The sequence below is a fragment of the Hemiscyllium ocellatum genome, chromosome 28, assembly GCF_020745735.1.
Source record: "Hemiscyllium ocellatum isolate sHemOce1 chromosome 28, sHemOce1.pat.X.cur, whole genome shotgun sequence".
Taxonomy (NCBI): Eukaryota; Metazoa; Chordata; class Chondrichthyes; order Orectolobiformes; family Hemiscylliidae; genus Hemiscyllium; species Hemiscyllium ocellatum.
The window spans coordinates 21,866,145-21,890,415 of record NC_083428.1 but is presented as its reverse complement, the minus strand read 5'-3'; the positions used below and the strand labels follow the sequence as shown (position 1 = coordinate 21,890,415).

Here is a 24,271-nt window from a genome sequence, read left to right as displayed (position 1 = left end):
TGTATATTTCGGAAGAGCATAATTAAGTCCAGTTGGATAGGCTGTGTTCTGTAGGGGTCCTTTATTCTGTTTTTGTGCTTCATTGTGTAACTTTGTGAATACATTTTTTGTGTTTTAAAATCTAGTAGTCAACCTAGCTATCTTACTCCAGATAATTTCCATTGTACACTTAGCAAAACAAATCGCCAAGTTATGATCTGGTGCTGCTTGCTTAAGAATGTTTTCAGTGGTCTGGTCTAGTCCATAACACTGGGCAGGTAGAAATGGGAAATAAACCTAACGCCAACCCAACACCATAAAAACAGAGCCAACTTAGGACTGGATCTTGAATGATCTTGAAGCTTTGTCCAAACAGCATATCTATTTTTCACCTTTTATGCATATCAGTGAAGATTGGGGACAATATTTCATCCTCACTAACACTCAGCACTGGAGCCCCCTCGGGTGTGTACTCAGCACCCTACTGTACTCACTGTATACCTATGACTGTGTCGCCAAATGCCAGATGAATGCCATTTACAAGTCCGCTAATGACACCACCATAGTCGGTCGAATCTCAGATGGCGACAAAACAGACCACAGACGGGAGGTGGAAGACCTGAAAAATGGTGCACTGAGAACAACCTAGCTCTCAATGTTGGCAAAACCAAGGAACTCAATATTGACTTCATGCTCCCCTACACATTAACAGCACAGAGGTGGAATGAGTGGAGAGTGTCAAGCTCCTAGGAGTGGTCATCCACAACAAGCTTTCTTGGACTCTTCATGTGGACACATTAGTTACAAAGGCCCAACAACATCTCTTCTTCCTCAGGCAGCTGAGGAAATTTGACATGATGGCGAATACCCTCGCCAACTTTTATAGGTGCGCCATCGAGAGCATTGTCTGGATGTATCACCACCTGAAATGGCTACTGTACCATTCAAGATCGGAGATGGTTAAAGAGTGTGGTGAACCCGGCCCGGACAATCACAAAGGCCAACCTTCCATCTACAGAATCCATCTACCAGGTCCGCTGTCAAGGAAAGGCCGCCAGCATTCTCAAAGATCCATCCCACCCTGGCAATGTTTTTCTACAACCTCCACCATTGGGGAGGAGGTACAGAAGCCTGAACACATGCACCAGCCGGTCTTATAACAGTTTCACCCTACTGTTATTAGAATACTGAATGGACTCACAAACTATTAACATTCATTTGTACCTGTGCTTTTGTTTTTGCCATGGTTTACCTATTATTTCCTTATCTATGCTACTTAACTCTAATCTGCCTGTATTGCTCACAAGACAAAGCTTTTCACTGTGCCTCGGTACACGTGACAATAAATTCAATTCAATTCAATTTATCTTGCTCTAAAGGCAGCACATATCAATAAATGACTGTTGTAAATTATGGCTGCTAATATTTAAAATAAACCAAAAGAACTGAACCTATTGGGGCTGTGCAGGGAAAGAGAAAGAATATTCGATGTTCTCCTGTATAAGACGCTAAGAGTTTAAGACACAGAAGTAGAATTAGGCCATTCAGTCTGCTTCACCATTTGATCATCATTTAATCAATGTTGAATCAATCAAGGAGATAAAAACAAAATATTATACTTTAAAATAATGAGGATGATTGAACTGGAAAATAGTCTTCATAAGTATTCTTTTCATATTGTCAAATCAGGGTTATGTTTCACAACTCCATTCTTCTGCCTTCACCCCATAACCTGCATCCCCTCAATAACTAAGAACAGGAGATGGAAAGGGAGGAGGAGAAAAGATCAGTCAAGGCAGGAGTCATTTTAACACGATACCCCCTGGTAGGAAACGCATGGGATTGGATCACCCAACAATAGAACATGGTGCAGTGCAACAGTGTGTCTGTGTTGGCCATGACGCCATTCTAATTTAATCTCAGTTACCTGCACATGGTCCATATCCCTCTATTCCCTGCTTTTTCATCTGTATATATCTCGATACACATGATCTACACTAAAGTAAGTTCCTTCCTCTTAAATGAGAATTTCGAGAGGAGGAAATTCTCATCTCCCTCCCTCCCCCCCCGCTACCCCAACCACAGCTCTATCCTACACTGTCTCTCCCTCCATCACCCCCAGCCTGTGATGTCATCTTGTATCCCACTGAACAGTTCTGGGATCCTGTTCTCAAATGAATGCTTGATCTTTTGATTGTATTCTGAGGATGAACCTATCTCTATCACTTTTAGGTTTGGATTAATCATAGAAATTGTTTGGATGAGGAGCCAGAACTGTTGTTTCTTTATTTGGAAGCAGAGCTAACAATATAAAACCATCAATATTTCAAGCTGTTTTCATTTCTTTCTCCATGATACCTTGTTATTACTAAGCTCAACAATCTTCCACCACAATGATAAGAACTTTAAGCTCCCTTCCCAGGTCCTGGTGATATGTACAGTAGAAAACGTGCCACAAAATCTGGGTTTGAAATATCTGATTTGCCTGTTTATTAAATACTAGGACTGGTGTGACATCCACCAAACAACATTAACCTGCTAAAATATCACAGCCTGTTCCTAACACTGGGTCTCAAAATGTTATCGCCTATTGAAGCAGCATATTTGAAGACTGATCTCCCTTTTAAAGTCTCGAGATCTTAAATCACATTGCATTAGTTTCTGTCGAGCTTCACTGTTTTAAATGAAATATTTCAATTACCCTGAAAAGGAAATAAAAGGAATAGATCGTACTTCTTTTACCATGGTTTTCATAACCAGTACAGTTTCCTTAAAAAAATGCCATTCTTAAGATTTGGGTTTAATGTGTTGTAAAAATAACTATTGTACAAACCACCAGGTGGCAGCACAGTTCCTCTAAACACTATACCTGAACGTGAAACAATATTGGACATTGAGACCAATTTTTATGTATTGGCCTTGCTTAAGGAGAAATTAACAAATAATTTAACTGTAAAGAAAAAAGCAAAGGCTGGTAATGACTCAAAGTAAAATTGGGGGTGTAGGATTAAGAGATAAAAGTTCAAACTCATAAAAGGAAAATTGTGAGGGAGTTCTTCACTTGAAGAATGATTAATATGCGAAATTAGATTTCAGAAATGGTGGCAAAGACCTTCAAATCACTTAAAAAACGAATGTCTTTGAGTAATGGGCCATTAAGTTACCTGATTCCCTAGCAGTTCCTGAAACCAATAAGAATGCAGGATGTGGTAAGCGATAGGAGGATTAATGTCTGAATCCATACGAATTGAGGACCACATTCAACTATGGCATTCCATTAATATAATCTACCTGCATCCAACTGCAAAACTATTAAAGGTTAAATTTTCCTTTTTAGTAATAAATCAGAGGGATCTGACATCAATCAACCAACATTAATGAGTTATTTCAGGGGCTCACAGCACCTTTCCAGTGTGTGTTCCATAATGTTACTGTTCTATTAAATGCTCAATGTCTCTGAAATAATGCTGCCACTATTGCTGATGGTTGCAGTCACAGAATATCAGAATATTACAACACAAAAGGAGGCCATTTAGCCCATCAAGTCCATGCTTTTATTCTACTACTTGGTGCCAGTGGTTCTTTCTGTACATGTCATTGAATGATATTTCCCTGTTCACTCTTCATACCCTTTAGTTTGTTTTTCCCCCATCACCTGAATTTCCACTCCTGTTTGCCTGTAATGTAATTCTTCCCACCAGATTAGGCTCCCATCATATAGACAGGACACACAAATTGAGATTTCCATGGATATTGTACTGGGGTGGCTTGAACAGGTTCCCATCCCCCTCAAATTATCTACCCCATCTTGTCCCAAGCTCACGCATTGTCCCCTCCTTCCTCATACACTGATCTTCTGTAAAACTGCAATTACTGATTAACAACTGAAGTTAACCAGCTGATTAGTTAACTAGTCAACTAGATTAATTTAGGATATCTGGTCAGCAAGCACGAGTTGGGTCTGTTACTATGCTGTAGATCTAACACTGCTCTATGGCTTTGGACCTTAGCTGTGTCTCTCTCTTTATGGCTTTGAGTGTTTATTCTTACTTTTCAGCATGTTAACATCATTCGCTCCATCCCCTATGGCCAGCGTGATGGCATTCTTGTACTTTTTGACCAGCTGTACCACCATGGCTTTCTGCTTGGGAGTGACACGACAGCAGATGACAGACTTGCACAGACAGGCCAGCTCCACAAATGCTCTCTCATGAGCCTCCTCTTCACAGTCAACTTCCTCTCTTGATTTTGGGTTAATGACAGTTCTCAACTTCCAGCAAGATGTCTTCTTCCTTTTCGATTGCTTCAAGCGTCTTGTGAACTTGTTCTAAATGTAGATTGGAAAATGTTACAAATTCAACAAGTGGAGTTGAAATGGAATTGATATTTGTAATTAAACGTTTCACGAATGGGAGGCAATATTCCACAATGCTTTCCCCACTGTATCCCATTGACAGTTCATGGACACTTGTGAACGAGCCTAAGTGTATATATTTGATACAACTTATCCAAATTTGAAATTGAACTAGGAGGAGAAACTGAGGACTGCAGATGCTGGAGATCAGAGCTGAAAATGTGTTGCTGGAAATGCACAGCAGGTCAGGCAGCATCCAAGGAACAGGAGAATCGACATTTCGGGCATAATATGCCCGAAATGTCGATTCTCCTGTTCCTTGGATGCTGCCTGACCTGCTGCGTATTTTCAGCAACACATTTTCAGTTGAAATTGAACTAACATGGTTGCAAGACCAAGAGACCTTGCAAAGTAACCTGGTAGAAAGGTAATTAACTGCTCCCTCACAGATAAATAAGAATGACTGGAATATGACTAGAAGCAACACCTTCAAGTCCAAATGTGAAGAGCATAAAGGGGAACTAAGCACAACAGACATCCAGGCTTCAAAGCTGTGTTAAATCTTAAGAAATTTATGCTGAAATGTAAAAAAAAACTTGTAGGCCTCAGTGAAATATTTACATTTCAACAGATTAATCAAAAAATGTGAACAACTGGTTTGACTAACTATTATGGTCAGCCACAACAATAAAAAAAATTGATAACATGCTAATATGAAAAATGAAACAAATATTTGTAGTTGTAGGCCAGGCAATAGGATATAAAAAGGAAATCATAATCATGGGAGATGGTGCAGGATGAGATAAGGGAAGTCTAGCCCAGCGTGTGCCCTTTCATACTCACTACAATTTTTACCATTTTAATTGATGTCACCTCTTATTCTTCTAAACTCCAGACAATAAAGGTCCATTTCACTAACTCTGTTGTCAAAGTATAACTCTCTAATCCCAGGAATTAAACTGGAAATCTACACAGCTCTCTTTCGATTAGTTTCATTCCTCAATGCAATTATCTCACTTATGTCACTTCCTCTGCTTGTTCTCAGCTCCAGATTTGGATCATGCTACATAACATGTCACGTTCTGTGTGAGTGTTACAGCAAAATCCATTGGAAGATCGATAATTCTCCCATTTTCCTGGTCACTGTTAAGATCTGCACACAACATAATTGCTATTTCTTGTTAAAATAAGGCTTAATAGAGTCTAAAAGTAAACAAGTCGAAGAAACGTGTAGCTTACCAAGAAGTTTCCCGTGATAATCAGAGCCTTGTTGTCACACGAGAGCAGGTCAGGCTGCTCACTGTTGCTTATGGCCCCAGAAATTGTTGCAATGTTGTTATCCTTATAAATGAAGTTGCTCTTCTGTAACTTCTCCAAGGCTTTGCTGAGGTGGTGAAATGACAGAAATGTGCACTATGTTACTGTTGGCTCACATTTCACACAGGATCCCTCAGCTCACCCTCTTGCAGTTAAGCTAGAGGTCTGTAAGACATTCTAACTAGTCACTATTTAAAGGGTTACATTTAATAAAGTGAATCATTCCAAAAGTCCCTAGATACTTTCTAATCAACCTATTCAGATGTGTTCTGACATATCTCTGGAGCAGGCAGGACTTGAACCCAGGCCACAATTAGAAATAAAAGCAGCGTACAGGAGACGGAAGAGGGGGAGAACAGTGCACTCTCACGCTGCCAAGGATGTTAATAATAATCTTTATAATGATCATTTTGTACTCAAGCCTTAAAATGAAAGGTTTCATCACGTGCTTAGGGAGCAACACAATTCCATTTTGTGTCATTCATTGATGAGATGTGATTGGCTGTGCCAGCTTTTGTTGCCTATCCCTGGTTGCCCATGAATGAAATGTCCATTCGGAGATCAGATTAGAGTCAAACACATCGCTGTGTGGTCACACGCAGGTAGATATCCTTCCCTTAAACAGCACTATTTGCAACAATGGTTACCTTGAGACTATCTTAATTCTAAAGTTTTAATCAAGTACAATTTTCATCATTTGCCCAAGTGGGATTCAAACTCACCTCCCCAGGGAGCCTCTGGATATCTAACCCACTGATACTGCCACTATACTACTACCTCGCCTTTGTATCTAATCATGGTGCCATGAATTACTCCGGTTCATTCAGTGTGCATTCCAAAGGCCTGGATTTAGGCCCAAGCCTAAAGGGTTTGGAAAAGATTTACAAGGATGTTGCCAGGGTTGGTGGATCTGAGCTACAGGGAGAGGATTGAACAGGCTGGGACTGTTTTCCCTGGAGCGTCGGAGACTGAGGGGTGACCTTATAGAGGTTTACAAAATTATGAGGGGCATGGATAGGATAAATAGACAAAGTCTTTTCCCTGGAGTCGGGGAGTCCAGAACTAGAGGGCATAGGTTTAGGGTGAGAGGGGAAAGATATAAAAGGGACCTAAGGAGCAACCTTTTCATGCAGAGGGTGGTACGTGTATGGAATGAGCTGCCAGAGGATGTGGTGGAGGCTGGTACAATTGCAACATTTAAGAGGCATTTGGATGGGTATATGAATAGGAAGGGTTTGGGGGGATATGGGCCGGGCGCTGGCAGGTGGGACTAGATTGGGTTGGGATATCTGGTTGGCGTGGACGGGTTGGACTGAAGAGTCTATTTCCATGCTGTACATCTCTATGACTCTCTATGACTCTAAACAGCAGATTCCAATCATCTCTCTCTCTCTGCCTCTCCCAGAGCAGGAAGGCTGGGATGCAGAGAATCCCACTCTGTGAGATTCCTCAGTCCTAACCCACTCAGTGCTAGACATAGTAATGTCATAGCAACAGACACCCAAAGCATTTTCACACCTCCCCACAATGCCACGGTGATCTTCCACACCCCTTATATTGTGGCAGCTACATTACACTGCTGAAGAAATTCGCTAACAGGGAACACCACTTCTCATTACTGACCTGATATCATGCCCATCAAAAAGCACCATTCTGTCCGAGAGTAACTTACAGGAATATCCAATATTAATTGCCGTTTCTGTTGAAAGTGGGGGAAAAAAATAAATGAAATTCCAAAAAAGGTAATTGCTATTCATTCAAAAAGTGTTGCTGTCTACCTAGTAAGCATCTAGGAATCACATGTTTTTCCCAAAGGCTTTATTGACCCATATTCCAATGTTGGAAATATGTATTTGCCCACCTCAGCAGCAACTGCGTTCTGCTGTGGCTCTCAACTCTGCATTGCAGCTGTAACAATATCTGTGTCAGGGAATGAAACAGTGCTCATATCCATCTTATACCATGGTCACAGAATTCGTGCAATCTCCCAGTCTGAAGATAATGCCTCGATACTGTAACAGTCGGATAACGGTTTTTGCTCTCTTCTCTTCTCAAATGGCACTGTTCCTCTGTGTTCCATTAACATGGGAGTGAGGTGCCACAGAGCAATGCTTGGGACTCTTTGAGGTTTTGGGTGGACAGCAACAGCCTACAGGGTTAAAGTCAGACTGTATTAGCCAGGTTTAAGTTTGTAGTCATTTGAATTAAGACCGAAATGTGCCGAAGCACTTTAGTTTATGTTGCTGAACTGAGACCTGACGGTCTTCCTTTTGGATTGGAGCAATTGTGGATTCTGTGGCAGAGTAAGTGGAAACAAGAGCTCATATGCAACTGTCCAACCACACCTGGCAAGTCAAGGGGAGTAAGGTGCATTGAGGCAGGCACAGTGTGTAGACAAGACAGCAAAGGTGTTACAGTATGGTTATTAATGCTGAGGAAGGGGAGTGGGTGGGAAATAGTGACAATGATTTTTCTGTCATCATTTTGTTCATGCTTGTTGGTTGGAATTTTAAGACGTTTGTTCTGCAGCTCCACTTATTTGGTGGAATACAGTTGTAACATGGTTGAATCTAAAGAGCGAGGTCAGTGGAGGAGTCCTGGGAGTGCTGTAAAACCACTGGGACAGTAATGATTAGTTCCTGCCGGCGCAAGTGCCCTTAAATCTAGCAGCAGGACCTCTGACCCCTTGAGTCAGTGACAGAGCCAACATCCAGCTGCCTGTCCAGGCATGAGATTGGCCACTTTATCCAGGTATGCACGGCTAATGAAAGCAGCATGTGATCCTCAGACAAAGCTCGACCTTCCTTCCAGAAAGAAACAGACCCTTTTCCAGTCCAGCCTTCTGACTCAGGCTGCAAGGTCGGAGACTCCAGCCCTTGCTTTCAATTCCAGATTCACTAGTTAACTTGAAATTTCACCTCAGCACTGGTGTGACGTGAACTCATCAGCCTGGGTCTTTGGATTGATAAATCCTGTGACATTCCCACTGTTCTGTAAGATGCCTTGTGTCTTTGCATTGGCCGAAGATAGACCACATTCAAAAATAATCACAAAGCAAACCTAGCTGGCTGTTGAAAGGTAGGTGGACGTGAATGGCAGAAAGAAATCTTGGTTGAAGATTGTGGTGCTGGAAAAGCACAGCAGGTCAGGCAGCATCTGAGGAGCAAGAAAATTGACATTTCGAGCATCAGCTCTTCGTCAGGAACGGGGGTCCAATGAAGAGTTTATGCTCGAAATATCGATTCTCCTGCTCCTTGAATGCTGCCTGACTGACTGTGCTATTCCAGCACCACACTCTTCGACTCTGACTTCCAGCATCTGCAGTGCTCACTTTCTCCCAGAAAGAAATCTTGCACAAGTGAGGAAAAATGTTAAAAATTATATTTGAATAATTTATGATGATTCCAGCACCTTTTTTGTCTCCGGTAAGTACCCAAATTTTAATATCTGCCTCCTTCAAATTCTGAATGGTTTCAGGGACTCCATCTTGCAATTTATCCTCAATAGCAGTGGCTCCGACTAGCTGTAACATAAATGCAAAAAAGCACTTCATTTAAGCAAAGGCCTTCAACACATTTGCAAGCGTTATGCTGAAAATAAGTGTGTGTAAGAGAGCCACGCCTGAAGATTGATACAGCTAAAGATTCTGTTCCTGGTCGACTAGAATTTCTTACCATTCTGATAATGTTTCCACCTCTATAATTTGATTTTAGCTTTCCTTGGTAATCCCTACCATCCCTGTTGAGGGTTTTATCCAGTCATTTATTTAGCTTGGAACCTGATCTGGATTAGCTGGATTTATGTTGGGGTCTTTTAGTAGCCTCAGTGCCCAGAAAACAAACAGAGGAAAGTTAGGTGGAGTTCTGATCCTGCCAAATGCCACCTCCATCTCTGCCTGAGGACATTGGGTTAAAAGGTTTGGCCTCCTCAGTGACGTTCCCACATTTGAGGAGCCTCCTGATGCTAAATTGTTGATGAGTGGGAATTTTAACCCCAGAGGACAGTAGGTTTAGGTTGGCTGGAAGGTTAAAGACTGCAATTAGTTTTGATAGAAGCAGAATGAAGAGCAGGCAGTGCTCCCAGGGTGTGAATTAAAAATTAAATTTTTCACCACAACTGGCAGCATCATTTTCTCCACAGCTTAACCTACCCCCGAAAGAAAAGACAACACCTAGAGCTGCCTTTCCTCTGGCCTGCTTCATTTGCCACCATGAATGGGACACCCCACCAACCTTTCTGTTCCCCAGTCTCCTTCAGGAGGCTTGCAACCTGCCCTTCGAAGCCTTTTCTATTATTCATTCGTGGTATGTGGCTGCTGCTGGTATTTATTGCCCATCCCTATTTAAGAGCCAGATTGGATAAGGATGGTAGTTTCCTGCCCCGAAGGAGATATTTGAACCCAGAGGGTTTTTCCCAACAATCACAGAATCCTTAGTCTGGAAAAGTCCAGCAGGTCAGGCAGCACATCTGGGCAGAGAATCAAATCTAATATTTACAGATCAATGATTTTCATCCAATCTAGTAAATCGATCTGGAATGCCCTCTCTGCTTGATGCAGTCTGGCCTGCTGTGTTTCTGCAGCATTTTCTGTTTTCATTCCATTTTACTAATGTTGATCTTGTAGTCTTTTGTACTATCCAGAATCTGAATGGAATTGTTCTCTAAATACATTGTTAAATTAGCTTGTTTGAATTCCACAATTCAGAAGAGATCAAGTAAGGTCCATTGATGGTATTGCAAAATGGGTGGTATAGTGGTTAGCACTGCTGCCTCACAGCGCCAGAGACCCAGGTTCAATTTCCGACTCAGGCGACTGTGTGGAGTTTGCACACTCTCCCCGTGTCTGCATGGGTTTCCTCCGGGTGCTCCGGTTTCCTCCCACAGTCCACAAATGTGCAAGTCAGGTGAATTGGCCATGCTAAATTGCCCGTAGTGTTAGGTAAAATGGATAAATGTAGGGGAATGGGTGGGTTGCGCTTCGGCGGGTCAGTGTGGACTTGTTGGGCCGAAGGGCCTGTTTCCACACTGTAAGTAGTCTAGTCTAGTCTAAAACACACCTCGTTACACCAATATTGAATTCAACTGAATCTCAAGGAGGCAATGGCCTGGTGTATTGTCACTGTACTGTTAATGCAGAGACCCACATAAATCAATAAAAATATGGAATTAAACGTGCCTAGTGATGAAGATGAAATCGTTGTCGATTTTCAGGAAAAAGCCCATCTGGTTCATTAATGTCCTTCAGGGAGGCAAACTGCCATCCCCACCTGGACCTGGACTGACATGTGACTTCAGACCTGTAGCAATGTGGTTGACTCTTAACTGCCCTCTGGGCAATAAATGCTGGCTTAGCCAGCAATGCCCACATCCTGTGAATAAGTTTAAAATAAAGGAGTTTTTCCCAGTCTCTGATTCAAAAGTTTTGTAGCTGCAATGGGCTGCACAGACTCCACATTATAGCACCACAAATTCAAAAGTTTAAACCAATTAGTCTTTAACAAAAATGAAATAACTGTAGTAAAAATGCATTTGTATGCAAACCACAGTTTGCCTGAACTACAAAGACTTAGTATTAATTCTTAAAATGAGACATTAAAAAACATTTGTCAAAATTTCAGCTGAAGCAAACATAGGTTTGTTTTTCCAGTTATCAGTAAGTTTCAGATGGAGAGTGTTCATCTGACCCTTATTACATATTTAATACAATATTTAGCAATAAGATGATGAGGAAGGAAAGTGTCACTTATGAAAAACAATTAGATTACTGAAGAGAAAGCTGAGCTCTCACACTCTGCACAGGTTGTTTATCACATCAGTAACCTCATAAAATGTCCCAAGACACTTGACAGGAAAATAATCAGATGTAATTGACAGCAAGTGTAAGGAGGTATTAGGACAGATGGCAAAAAGCTTGGTCAAAGAGTTAGGTTTGAAAGGACCATATTAAAGGAACAAAGACACATTATAGGAAAAGGAAGCTTTGGGAGAGACTTCAAGCTTCGAAGCTCAGCAGCTAAGAGACAACCACCAAGGACTCAAGAAAGTGAGGGAATATGGAAGAGACCAGAATTGGAAGAATACAGTTATAGAGTTAAGACAGTATGGAAACAGACCCTTCGGTCCAACCATTCCATGCTGAACATAATCCCAAACTGAACTATTCCCACCTGCTTGCTCCTGGCCCATATCCCTCCAAACATTTCTTATTCATGTACTTACCCAAATGTCTTTTAAACATTGCACTTCCTTGGGAGGTTCATGCCACATGTGAACCACTCTTGTGTAAAATAATTGCCCCATCATGTCTTTTTTTTAAAATCTCTCTCCTCTCACCTTAAAAAATATGCCCCAGTCTTGAAATCCCTCACCTACAGTTAACTCTATCTGTAACCCTCATGAATTTATAAACTTCTTTGAGGTCACCTCTCAACCTCCAACTCCCAAGTGAAAAATGTCCCATCTTATCCAACCTCTCCTTATAACTCAAACTTTCCATACCCAGCAATATCCTGGTTAATCTCTTCTGAACCCTTTCCAGCTTGGGCAACCAGAACTGGACACAGTATTCCAGAAGAGGCTTCACCAATGTGCTGTAGAGCAAGGTTGGTTACAGAGTTGCGGATGGGCAAGGCTCTGCAAGGATTTGAACAGCAGGATGTTGGTGTACCATGTCTTCCTAGTGAACCACTTAGTATTTACAGGGCAGGAGTGTAACTCAGAGAGAAACAGGCCACTATAAATGTCCAGATTACACATTAGCAATGGCTATACAAGTATCTCCTGCATTGATCTAGGCATACACCCTTATCATCAAGTTCTGTGTTTCTTTCAATATTATTAAAGGTCTAAATAATGAGATTCTCCTGGCAAAGGATCCTATTGGCTATATATAAATAATGATGCTCAGAGGCAACAAACTGGTAGAAACAGCCATTATTGTGTCTATTAGTTAGCAAATGAAAGGGTTTGACTTGCAAATACCTCTTCCAGGGCATAACTATTAAATAAAGCCTATGGCTTACCATCAGATCTCTTTCAATTTCTTCATACAACTCATCGAGCAACCTTCCACGATTCTGTAGAATGACGCTAGCTTTGTGGTGCCTTTGGTTCCAGTCTTTGAAGTAGCTTTCTTCCACTTCTTTGTATGCCAGACACAATGTCCGCAGTGTTTCCGCAGCAAAGTACTGCAGAAAGCATATCAATTTTCAAAACACAGTCCTGGCAAATGAAGCTTACCTTCAAGCTAGCATTGATTTATGCCACAATTTATGTGTGAAAAGATTATTGAAGATACAGTATTCCCTATGCTGCCTACCTCAACAATATTTCATAAGCAAGGGAGGCTCTTTCTAATATTTATGCTGGGATGCTAACCTATTTATAATGAAAAATATTTACAGTACATCGGGGAGAAATACATTTGAAAAGTTAGACTTTTCAAGTGATATTCAGAATTGTATAAAATATCTTTAAAATGTATTTGAATCATTTGAAAAGAATGACTTTAGGCCAAGATTTGAATGTTATGCAATGCCATACTTTAAAGCACAACTGGCACAGACATAATGGGCTGAATGGCTTGCTTCTATCCCAGATGGGTTTTTTTCTGTGTTTCTATGTTTAATGGCCTCGCTGTTTCTCATGCTCTTCAATGAAACAGTGAGATGAGCTGTGTCTCAGTCAGTGTCATTCAAGGTCAGCTGACAGACAGATTATGATAGGTTATGTCACTCTTTTCCCCACTCCAATTTGGAATATTCCAGGATGGCACACTGACTCAATTCTTAATCAACAAAGAACTAAAACACTCAAAGTGATATCAAGATTGAGGCTTTGATTTGCTCTCAGGCCTTATGGACGACATTCCTGAATCACTGGTGTTGTCAAATCGCTCATATGAAGCCTTTTGCAAACATCACATCAAATTTCAAAATGGCCAGTGTAAACCCATTAATAAATGGGATAGAGCAACTTGCAGAATGGCTACACCGGAGAACTAACAAAAGAATGCCAGGTCAGGAGATCAGTACATTAGTTCACCAGTTCTGACTGGAACTAATCAATAAGCAAAAATGATTTGTTACTTGACAATGTGACAGTATTATCCAATCTTGATACAATAATTGTATTATATGATGTTATAATACTGTAATCATCAAGATTTATTCATTGACAATGTGCCCAGTTGTTTTCATGTGATATGGCTGCAACTTTAATTAATGAAATTCAGCATAAAAATGAGAAGTGAAACTAAAGGAAGTAATGTACCCAGAGAATTTGAAATGTATTCAATGATTTTCATTTTCTCACTATCTTAAATTGAGTACTTATTTCAAGTCCCTAGCACTGCATTTGTTAATATGTTTTGTTTGGTTGCGGTGTTTGTGTTAATCATTGTTCCAGCACTTTGATTAAACACCTCAGCCCAACGCACTCAAAGTTAATTTATATTGGAGCCAATTATTGCCTCATACAGTTCTGACAAATGGGAGTTATCACTTATTCTTAGGGTATCACAATGCTGATGTTATGCTCCCACTACACATTACCAAGTGCAAAAAGATCTATAACTCATTACATAAACACTACAAACATGAGACCATAATGCCATCATTATATTGTATGTTAGCAGTTGGATCCTTAGGGAAAATGGCTACAATCAAATCCTCATTGTGCAGCAAAGACTACACACAGATCATCACAGACAGGATCAACAGCAGGGGTTTATGTTCCAACTTGGGGGTGCTGGATTTTGCATGGACTGGGGAGTACCCAAGATAATAGGCAAATACAGAGAATGGTGTGGGAGGCATCACATCAGATTCCCAGCAGCAAACAAACTGTAAGCAATGAAGGTAGGGGCAGGGAAGGTAACAAAATGGGAGACTTGCTCATTAGAATGGGGAGCACACTGGTATGTTTAATTACTGACTTGCATAAATTTAAATATGATTTGATGCAATATAATTCTGCCTCCCTGGTTTAGTGAAATACACATATTCATTAAACCACCCAGTGAAAGCTGGTGACTTTTTTATGGCTTGCCTAACTTGATAGATGGGAGTGTGTATCACAGGACGGTGAATTGCTTTTGAAAAACCTTTCTTCTCGGAGGCTGCCTCTAGAGAGGTTTTGGCATTATGGGAATCATTCACCCTCTACTTCACCCTCGAGCACTGGAGGAGATCAATGCTGCAGATGAACAACATGTTGTGTATTTACCAGTGCATGCTGACTTGTAACTGTAATGCAGGGCCCCCTGCCATTTCAATATGGTGCCATTTCTTGCACATGTATTAGGTGATGCAGGCAACTGACACCAAAGTCATGCCCTGCCAAATGACCCAGTGATGTATGATATGGTGAAGCAGATATAATAGTAACATTTAAGATGCATCTTGACAGATACATGAATAGGTAGGGAAGAGAGGGATACAAACCATATCCAAGCAAAAGATTTTTATTTTGGAAAGGCATCATGTGTCAGTGGGCTGAAGGGCCTGTTCCTCTGCTCTACTGTTCTTTGTTCTTTGATCTCTTTGTTCTTTGGTAAACTTACATAGATTCACAGAGTCATATAGCATGGAAACAGACCCTTCAGTCTGAGCTGACCATGTTCCCTAACTAAACTAGTCTCACTGCCTGCGCTTGGCCCATGACCCAATGGTCCCTGTTCATGAACTTATCCAAATGTCTTTTAAACGTTGTTCAGTGTACCTGCATCTGCCATTTTCATCATCACCCACATTTACGGGCTTACCACCATGCGAACTGGTTTAGGTGGCTACATCGTTCCCATGTTAGATTCACAACTAATTCTAGACAGAGACAGTGACAACAGGTCTAAATCCAAGCTAAATATTAAAGAGATCTAAGATCGATGTTAGGAAAGAAGGTGCAATAATGATACCACCTTCGCACACAATATCAGGGACATTTATGTGAACTTGCTTTGAAATCCTCTGGGCAAGTGGCTCTTGTGTTTCTTAAATTAATTTACTTCCAATCAGAACAGCTCGTTGCACTACTTGGCTTTTGTTCTAATGAGTTAGAGCACTAATCAACAACTTGCATTTATATAGCACCTTTTACACAGTAAAATTACCCAGCAATACCTTACAGGAGCATTATTTAATATAATTTGACATCAAACCATTTTAAGAGAAAAGGGCACCATATTGATGGCCTCGGGTGCAGTATTAGAGCCGAAATGAGCACGCCAAGAAGAGTATTCTGGTGTTTGAAAAATATAACTTTACCTACTCAATGTCCAGTTGAGGTATGTCAGTTTTGTTTTAAGTGCGTGTATCAGAATTTTCACAAGAATCTATTCCCAGCAACAGTACAACTTAAAGAGAATTCACTCCTGTCACCTCTTGTGATGCAATTCTCACAGTGAACTGTGCGGAATTTGTGTCCTGTATTGTGGAAATGATGAACAGTTGTGTGCCTCTAAAAATCCCCTCTGTATATATCATCACTGAAGTTATCCCATTTACATGGAAAAATGTTGCTTAAAGTCAGGGTGAGGGTGGTGGTGGTGGTTATCAACATTATGTTGATGCAACAATTACTGAAGTAAATAGTTTTCTTAAAATGTATTAGAAGAGAAAATATTGCATAATTGTATTTTCAGCAAACACAGAATTTCCTATTATTCACAATTCACATGAGAATTAGTGCTTAAACGACAAACCATCCAGGTTTTTTATTTCACAGTCTTAAGTTATTCTACATGAGTATGCTGACTGTGTTACAGCATGTATCATACGATTTCCCTAGAGGTCTTCAATCTCCAACTTCCTTTGTCTGATCTTCTAAATTCATCAGTTCACCTGAGAATTGAGGATGGCCCTGATTTTAAATGATTTACTGAATCTGGCAGAATTGTAGTTAAAATGATATTAGTACCTTATCCTCACTGATAAGTGTTGCTGACTTGCCATGTCCTGATTTTACCCTGCCTTTTGAGCAAGTGAGGAGGAGATCAGCAAACCTATTCCATTAATTTTATCACCCATCCTCCATCAAGTCATGGATTTGGTCAGGTTTGAATCACATGTAAACATATGATGACCAGCCGGACCACCACTTACAGGTTCCATGCCCATCCACAAGCTCCCCTGACCACCTTGTTAAAAAACAAACAGGACCAATAATTTCCACGATGGTAGAACATTAGCGAGGATCTTGACAAAAAAAAAGTTTGTTTGTTGATTCACAAATGTTCATAATTTTCACATGACAGAGACCCTCAATGCCACCAAGTACTCGCTATGATGACTAGAGTCATAGAGCACAAAAACAGACCCTTCATCCCAACCAGTCCATGCTGACCATAATCCCGAACTAAACTAGTCCCACTTGCCTGAGCTTGGCCCCTATCCTTCCAAACATTTCTTATTCATGTACTTATCTGAATGTCTTTTAAACGTTGTAACTGTATCCACTTCCACCACTTCCTCTGGAAGTTCATTCCGCACATGAACCATTCTCTGTGTAAAAAAAAATTGTCCCCATGTCTTTTTTAAATCTCCCTCCTCTCACCATAGAAATGTGCCCCTTAGTCTTAAAATCCCTCACCATGGGAAAAAACACCTGCCATTCATCTTATTTATACCCTTCATGATTTTACAAACTTCTGTAAGGTCACATCTCGCTTCTATGCTCTGGTGGAAAAATCATAAGACCATAAGACCATAAGACATAGGAGTGGAAGTAAGGCCATTCGGCCCATTGAGTCCACTCCGCCATTCAATCATGGCTGATGGGCATTTCAACTCCACTTACCAGTGTTCTCCCTGTAGCCCTTAATTCCTCGAGACAACAAGAATCTATCAATCTCTGCTTTGAAATCTCCCAGCCTATCTAGCCTCTTCTTTTAACTCAAACCCTCCATTCATGGCATCATCTCTTCTGAACCTTCTCGAACTTAATAAGATTTTTCCAACAGCAGAGCGACCAGAACTGGACACAGTACTCCTGAAGAAGCCTCAACAATGTCCTGTACAACCTCAACATAATGTCCTCATTCTTACACTCAGAGGTCAGAGCAATGAAGGCAATGATTGCATTACAAGAGGCCACTGGCAAGTGTTCACCTTAACCTGGCAGTACTGCACTGGTTGTTGTGTATAAATATTCCAATGAAGTGTGTGTTCCTGCTTTTGGGTGGTGCCATTCTCTAACAACTCCAGAGTAAACTGCCCAGCAGAAAATATCAAAGCAATTTATCAGTTCAATATGGATTGACATTCCTCAACCCCTGGGATCTGCAATTCCCCATAAAACAAATGGAAGCTGAAGAATTTCACCAACATAGCATTTATAAGACTGGGGATTGAGGAAATTATTAAGTGACGACAATATGAAGGGATGCACAAAAAAATGACAATTGCTACTTCCCACGGACTCTGAAAAACATAAAGACTGCTAAACATTTGAATGACATTTGAATGCACCCACAGTCCTCACTATTCAGATAATTTGAATATGGGAAAAAGAAATGTGTAGCCTTACATCAAGTGCCATTTGAGTGCTCTCCTTGTGGGGACAGTTTGGACAAAGCCTTTCATATATCACCGCATCTGCTCCTTTGGAGTACAGTTTAATCTTTCCCTCTGAATCTTCCACTGTAGAATAAAAGTGTTCCAAGTGAACCTAGGCACATGAACTTTCACAACTTCAAAGAATTCGCAACATCGATCAACTGAGATTGGGCTCAGGGCCACAAATAGAAGAGGAGATATTGCATTTCATCAGGAATGCATCACAAAGTGTGATGCTTTCCAAAAATAAAATGAGCACAACAAACCCAGAGCTTAATTTTGTAGTCAAATTGTTTTCGATTTTCTGGTTCCAGCAGAGCCCAGGAGAACTGCAGAGAGTAGGAAAAATAAAATTGAAACGCTGACCTCATAGACAGGGAGGATGGCTTATTTCCATGTGGTACCATCCTCCTTAGAGGAAACAATTCTACAAGCCAAGAAACATTTCAGCTGTGATGCCCAGTATGTGCTGTGGAGAGTAATGGGACAAGGTGGCAGATGCAAGTCAGTTTTGTTTTGAAGTTATACTTTCTGTTCTTATGGTTAGATAGCACTTGGATCTCAGAACGCATTGTGGCTCTATTCAGAATAGTCCAGTTTAGGAAAGAGTTCCTGAAACAAATGTTTGGCCTCCACAATACATATGCAAAACATCCTGACATTGTCTCTGAGTGTTAATAATTCATCCTCTTCAAATTTAGCAGACTCTGCACCTCTGGCTCAGAATATGTGCACAACACACCAAGTTGAACATTAGGGAGTGGTTTTATACTTGTAAACAAGGTTTATTGTCAATTAAGTTTTAGCTCAAATAGTCTGGTACCTGTTTGTACCAGAACAATGTCAAAGAAAGCCAATGAATTGCTGTGAAAAACCTCTTACATCAATAAAAAACTTTGGGGAATGAAAACTGCCACTTTTACCTGGGTAGAAACAAAATAACTATAGAGGCTGGAATCCAAGGTCGACAAGCAAGTGGCAGGAAGAACACAGCAAGCCAGGCAGCATCAGGAAGTAGAGAAGTCAACGTTTCTCCAATTTCAAATGACCTCCTTCCCATCCCCTGACTCCCTTTCCAGCCCCTCCCCCTCCCTTCCATTCCACTGACTGAAGCTTCCTTCCACCTACCAACCAGATCCATCCCTCCCATCGACCAACCAGGCTGTACCCTCTACCTGTGTTCACCTATCCCTACCTCACCACTCCGCCACCCCCTTCCCACCCAAAACCCTTCCCACCATGCCCCCACCCCCTCCTTTATCTGCAGCTCCCCTTACTCCCATCCCCAGTCCTGAAGAAGGGTTATACCCGAATCGTTGATATCTCCGACTCCTGATGCTGCCTGACTTGCTGTGTTCTTCCAGCCTCCTGCTTGTCTACCTTTACCTGGGTGACTTCATCTTACAGTGTACATTTGACTTTCAATTCTATAAAAAGTGGTTCAACAAGCCATGGAACAAGAATTATGGAATTATAGAAATTCACGCTGTGTCTGTGGTGAGTTATCCAGTAATACCACTCGGCTACAGTGCTTCACCCTCTTTTAAAATGTGACAAGTAATCAGACTGCATGTTCTGAAAAGGAGGCACAATACTCAGATGGGTGACTGATTGGCATATGAACTAGGGTAGACTTTTGCCCATCTTCTTGGTTGCTTGGCAGAGAACAGGAATAAAAAGCAGTCAATGCGTTAAGAAATAGATCTCCCCCATATAGAAATAAAAACCTTCTACATACGTTGAGAGGGTGGTAATGCAGAGTGGTAGTAGCAGAAATGATTAACAGTCTCCAAAGGTAATTCAATGCACACTTGAGGGGAGTAAACGTAAATAGCTACAGGGATAGAGTGGAGGGAATGCAGCTGACTGGATGTCCTCACGGATTCAATGCGCTGCATTTTCTCTTAAAAGCTCTGGAAGTGGAAATGTATTTTTAAATTTGTTTTCTTTGCGTACTTACAGATAACAGACATCCTCTTTCGGCAGCTGTTGAAGTCCAACATTGCCAGCACTGTATATGTCCTCTGAACTCCCAGCTCACTAATGGTTATTGTGTCCTGCGTACGTGACAGAAACACATAGCCAAAGTTTCTTGCTGCAGTTACCAGAGCCTCTTCATCTGGGGAAGCAGCTTGGTATGTAAGCTGACCTTGAAGATAAGAAAATAAGAAAACTTCAGTTTCTAAATAGAAGAGGTCAGGAAATTCTGTCAAATTAGGTTTCAGAGTTCCCAATGAACACAGAAGATATAATTCAGTAGCACCGGGCTGAAACAGACTGTTTCTGAGCAATATAATTAATTGCATCCAGCACTGATTACCTTCTGTAAATTGGAATAGGGAGATCCTAACTGAAACAGAAACCTAAATTAGTCCAGTGATCGCATTTCACCAAGTCACTGCCCAATCCCTGCTACTGGGCACATCTTTCAAAAAAAAGCAGAATGCTGTAATAGGGAATCCACTGTTTTCTATATTTTGTTTTTAGGTTGGCCTGAGGGAGGGTCAAACTCAACAAATGCAAACTAAGTCATAGATCTATGATATAGAGTCGTATACCATGGAAACAGATCCTTCAGTTCCACTCATCCACATGGAACAGACATCCCAATCTGACCTAGTCCCATTTGCCAGCATTTGGCCCATATCCTGCTGAACCCATCCTATTCATGTTCCCTTCCAGATGCTGTGCTTTTCCAGCCTCCAGAGTGGTGCTGGAAAAGCACAGCAGTTCAGGCAGCATCCGAGGAGCAGGAAAATCGACGTTTCGGGCAAAAGCCCTTCATCAGGAAGACAGGCAGAGTGCCTGAAGGGTAGAGAGATAAATGAGAGGAGGTTGGGGGTGGGGAGAAAGTAGCACAGAGTACAATAGGTGGAAGAGCTTCAGAGCAGAGGAAATGACCTGGGAGTTGCAGTGGGAGAGGTACTCCCTGAGATTCTTTTAGAGAGAGGAGGAAAACTTCTTCAAGGCAAGAGGATTCTTCAATCCTTGCAAGAGGATTCGCAGTAGGGTTAAAATCCCTCAGGTCCTTTTAAATCTTTCTCCTCTCACCATAAACCTATGCCTTCTAGTTTTGGACTCATTCACCTTAGGAGAAATACCTTGCCTATTCACCATATCCATGTCCCTCATGCTTTGTAAACCTCTTTTAGGTCACTCCTCAGCCTCTGATGTTGCAGGGAAAAAAGCCCTACATACTTAGCCTCTCCATACAGCTCAAACCTCTTGTACAAGAAACATCCTTGTAAATCTTTTCTGCACCCTCTTGTGTTTAGCAACATCTTTCTTATAGAAGGGTGACCAGAATTATTACACAGTATTCCATAAGTGTCCTCACCAATTCCTGTATAATTGCAACATAACTTTCCAACTCTATGTTCTGACCAATGAAGGCAAGTGTCCCAAACACGTGTGTCTCCAGTTTCAAGGTACTATGTATCTGCACCCCCTAGGTCTCTTTGTTTAAGTCCTGCCCTGATTTGCCTTAGCAAAATCAATACCTTATATGTATCTAAATTAAACTTAATCTCCCACTCCTTGGCCCATTGGCCAATCTGATCAAGGTCCTGTTGCATTCTGAGATGTTCACACACCACCTCTTTTGGTGTCATCTGCAAACTTACTAACCATACCTCCTATATTCACATCCAAATTACTTATATAAATGACAAAAAAAAAATGTCTAAGCCCTGTGATGTCTTCATTACAGCTGTCTTTCTTCCTTTATCCTTACAACATAATACATGGCTTGGAAAGGGTGGTCAATAGGAAATTTTTTCCGTTAGGCGAGGGGACTAGGACCTGTGGACACAGCCTTAAAATTAGAGGGGGTCAATTCAGAACAGAAATGTGGAGACATTTCTTCAGCCAGAGAGTGGTGGGCCTGTGGAATTCATTGCCACAGAGTGCAGTGGAGGCTGGGACGCTAAATGTCTTCAAGGCAGAGAATGACAGATTCTTGATGTCTCGAGGAATTAAGGACTACGGGGAGAATGCGGGTAAGTGGAGTTGAAATGCCCATCAGCCATGATTGAATGGCGGAGTGGACTCGATGGGTCGAATGGCCTTACTTCCACTCCTATGTCTTATGGTCTTATGGTCTTTAAGGTACTCTCTTTAAAATTATGTCTTGAACCAAATGACTGAACAGATAGGGTGGGTCTGCTTCTGCTGGTGCAAAATATGGGCATACCACATCTACAGTTAGATCCTGTGAGTAATGCACCCTGACCCATCAGCTGGGTGTACTCCTGTCCTATTCCTCATACCCACTTTAACTGGCAACATGTGCTCTTCAGCATTATTCAAAAGCTATGTTGATATTTTCCAATGCTCAATCATTCCTGCATCTACATCTACGTATTTTTTAAGGCTGTTTTTGCCAACCATAGCGTTAACCTGACAAACAGAGGAACCCCGATTATCCAAATATCAAATATCCGAATATCGGATTATCCAAACGAGATCTCGAGGTCCCGACAGAAACATTACATCAGAGCTGTTACAACCCTGAACGCGTCTTTTGTTTGCAGGTACAATGATTAACAATGAACTTGGCTCACTAAAATGCTGCCGAGAGCTGTTCCCCCAACCCCCCCACTTCCACACTTTCCCTGGAGTTCGACACAGGGGTGTGCCCCAAACCCCCCTTCCCCAGATAATCTCTCCAACACTGTCCTGTACAGGGCAGAGGTGGAACCTGTCAAAAAACGTTGTGTGTGTATGTGCGCACTATTTGGAGACTTACTCCGCAAAGGCAGCAGCAGTCTTGTGGTTGGTGTCCAGTCCGGCTGCGCCAGGGTGGGAAGTGGGGTCAGGGGCACAAGACGGGGGTCGGATGGTGGGTGGGGGCGGACAGGGATGCGGGGTTGGAGGGGCAGATGGGGTTGGGGGTTGCTGGCACGGACAGGGTTGAGGGCGAGGTGGGGTGCGGACAAGGTTAGGGGCAGGCAGGGGGTGGGGACGGACAGGGTTGGGGGCGGTGGCTCACGTGCAGTGCGCTGCTGCCTTATCTCCTGAATGGGGAACAGACTTACCAGAGAACTCTGAACCCCAGAGGAAATCAATTAACCGAATAATCAATTATCCCAAAAAAACAGTGCCCGCCCACCTCATTCAGATAATCGAGGTTCCTCTGTAGTTTTCAGAATAAAAATAGATTTTGCCTCACTTGAGGCCACTTATCGATTAACTGGCTGTGTATCTTTCATTTTGGTGCACAGAGTCTCAAGGATTGATGAAGACTGCTATTCAGGTTGTAAGTTTGCTCGATGAACTGGAAGGTTTGTTTTCAGATATTTTGTCACCGTGCTAGATAGCATCATCAGTGAGCCTCCAGTGAAGCGTTGATGTTATGCCCTTTTTTTCTATTTATGCATCTTGGTCTGTGAAGGTGGGTGATATCATTTCTGGCTCTTTTTTCTCTGAGGTTGGTAAATGGTGTCCAAATCGATGTGTTTATTGATAGAGTTTCAGTTTGAATGCCAGGCCTCTAGGAATTCCCGTGCGTGTCTCTGTTTAGCCTGTCCCAAGATGGATGCATTGCCCCAGTCAAAGTGTGTTCTTCTTCGTCTGTATGTGAGGATACTTGTGGTATTGGTCGTGTCTTTTGGTGGCTAGTTGGTGTTTGTGTGTCCTGGTGACTAGTTTTCTACGTGTCTGTCCGATGTAGTGTTTGTTACAGTCCTGGCATGGTATTTTATAAATGACATTCATTTTTCTGGTTGTTGGTATTGGGTCCTTTAGGTTCATCAGCCACTGTTTCAGTGTATTGGTAGGTTTGTGAGCTACCATGATGCCAAGGGTTCGGAGCTGTCTGGTAGTCATTTCAGAGATGTCTTTGTTCTATGGTAATGTGGCTAGAGTTTCTGGGTGCATTGTGTCTGCTTGTTTGGGTTTGTTGTTTCGGAATCAGGGAACTGTGTTTATTGGGTACCTGGTTTTCTTGAATACGGTGTATAGGTATTTCTCTCCTGCTGCTCGTAGTTCCTGGGTACTGCAGTGTGTTGTTGCCCATTTATTTTCGGTTCTTTTTCTCAGAGATTGGTAAATGGAGTGCAAATCCATGTTT

General features: G+C 41.7%; 1 protein-coding gene across 5 annotated transcripts in view; it reads right to left on the bottom strand.

Moving 5' to 3' along the window:
* The window catches only part of LOC132828933 (phospholipid-transporting ATPase IC-like), a 120,048-nt gene that overhangs the window by 25,668 nt on the left and 70,109 nt on the right, over positions 1 to 24,271 (bottom strand). For all 5 annotated transcript variants that reach the window (XM_060846143.1, XM_060846145.1, XM_060846144.1 and 2 more), the window contains exons 17-23: positions 20,162 to 20,350; positions 18,173 to 18,285; positions 12,673 to 12,837; positions 9,062 to 9,173; positions 7,274 to 7,349; positions 5,573 to 5,717; positions 4,030 to 4,306 (exon numbers count right to left, since the gene is read on the bottom strand). In XM_060846143.1, coding sequence (XP_060702126.1) covers positions 4,030 to 4,306; positions 5,573 to 5,717; positions 7,274 to 7,349; positions 9,062 to 9,173; positions 12,673 to 12,837; positions 18,173 to 18,285; positions 20,162 to 20,350 — 1,077 coding nt within the window. The remainder of the gene's footprint in view (positions 1 to 4,029; positions 4,307 to 5,572; positions 5,718 to 7,273; positions 7,350 to 9,061; positions 9,174 to 12,672; positions 12,838 to 18,172; positions 18,286 to 20,161; positions 20,351 to 24,271) is intronic.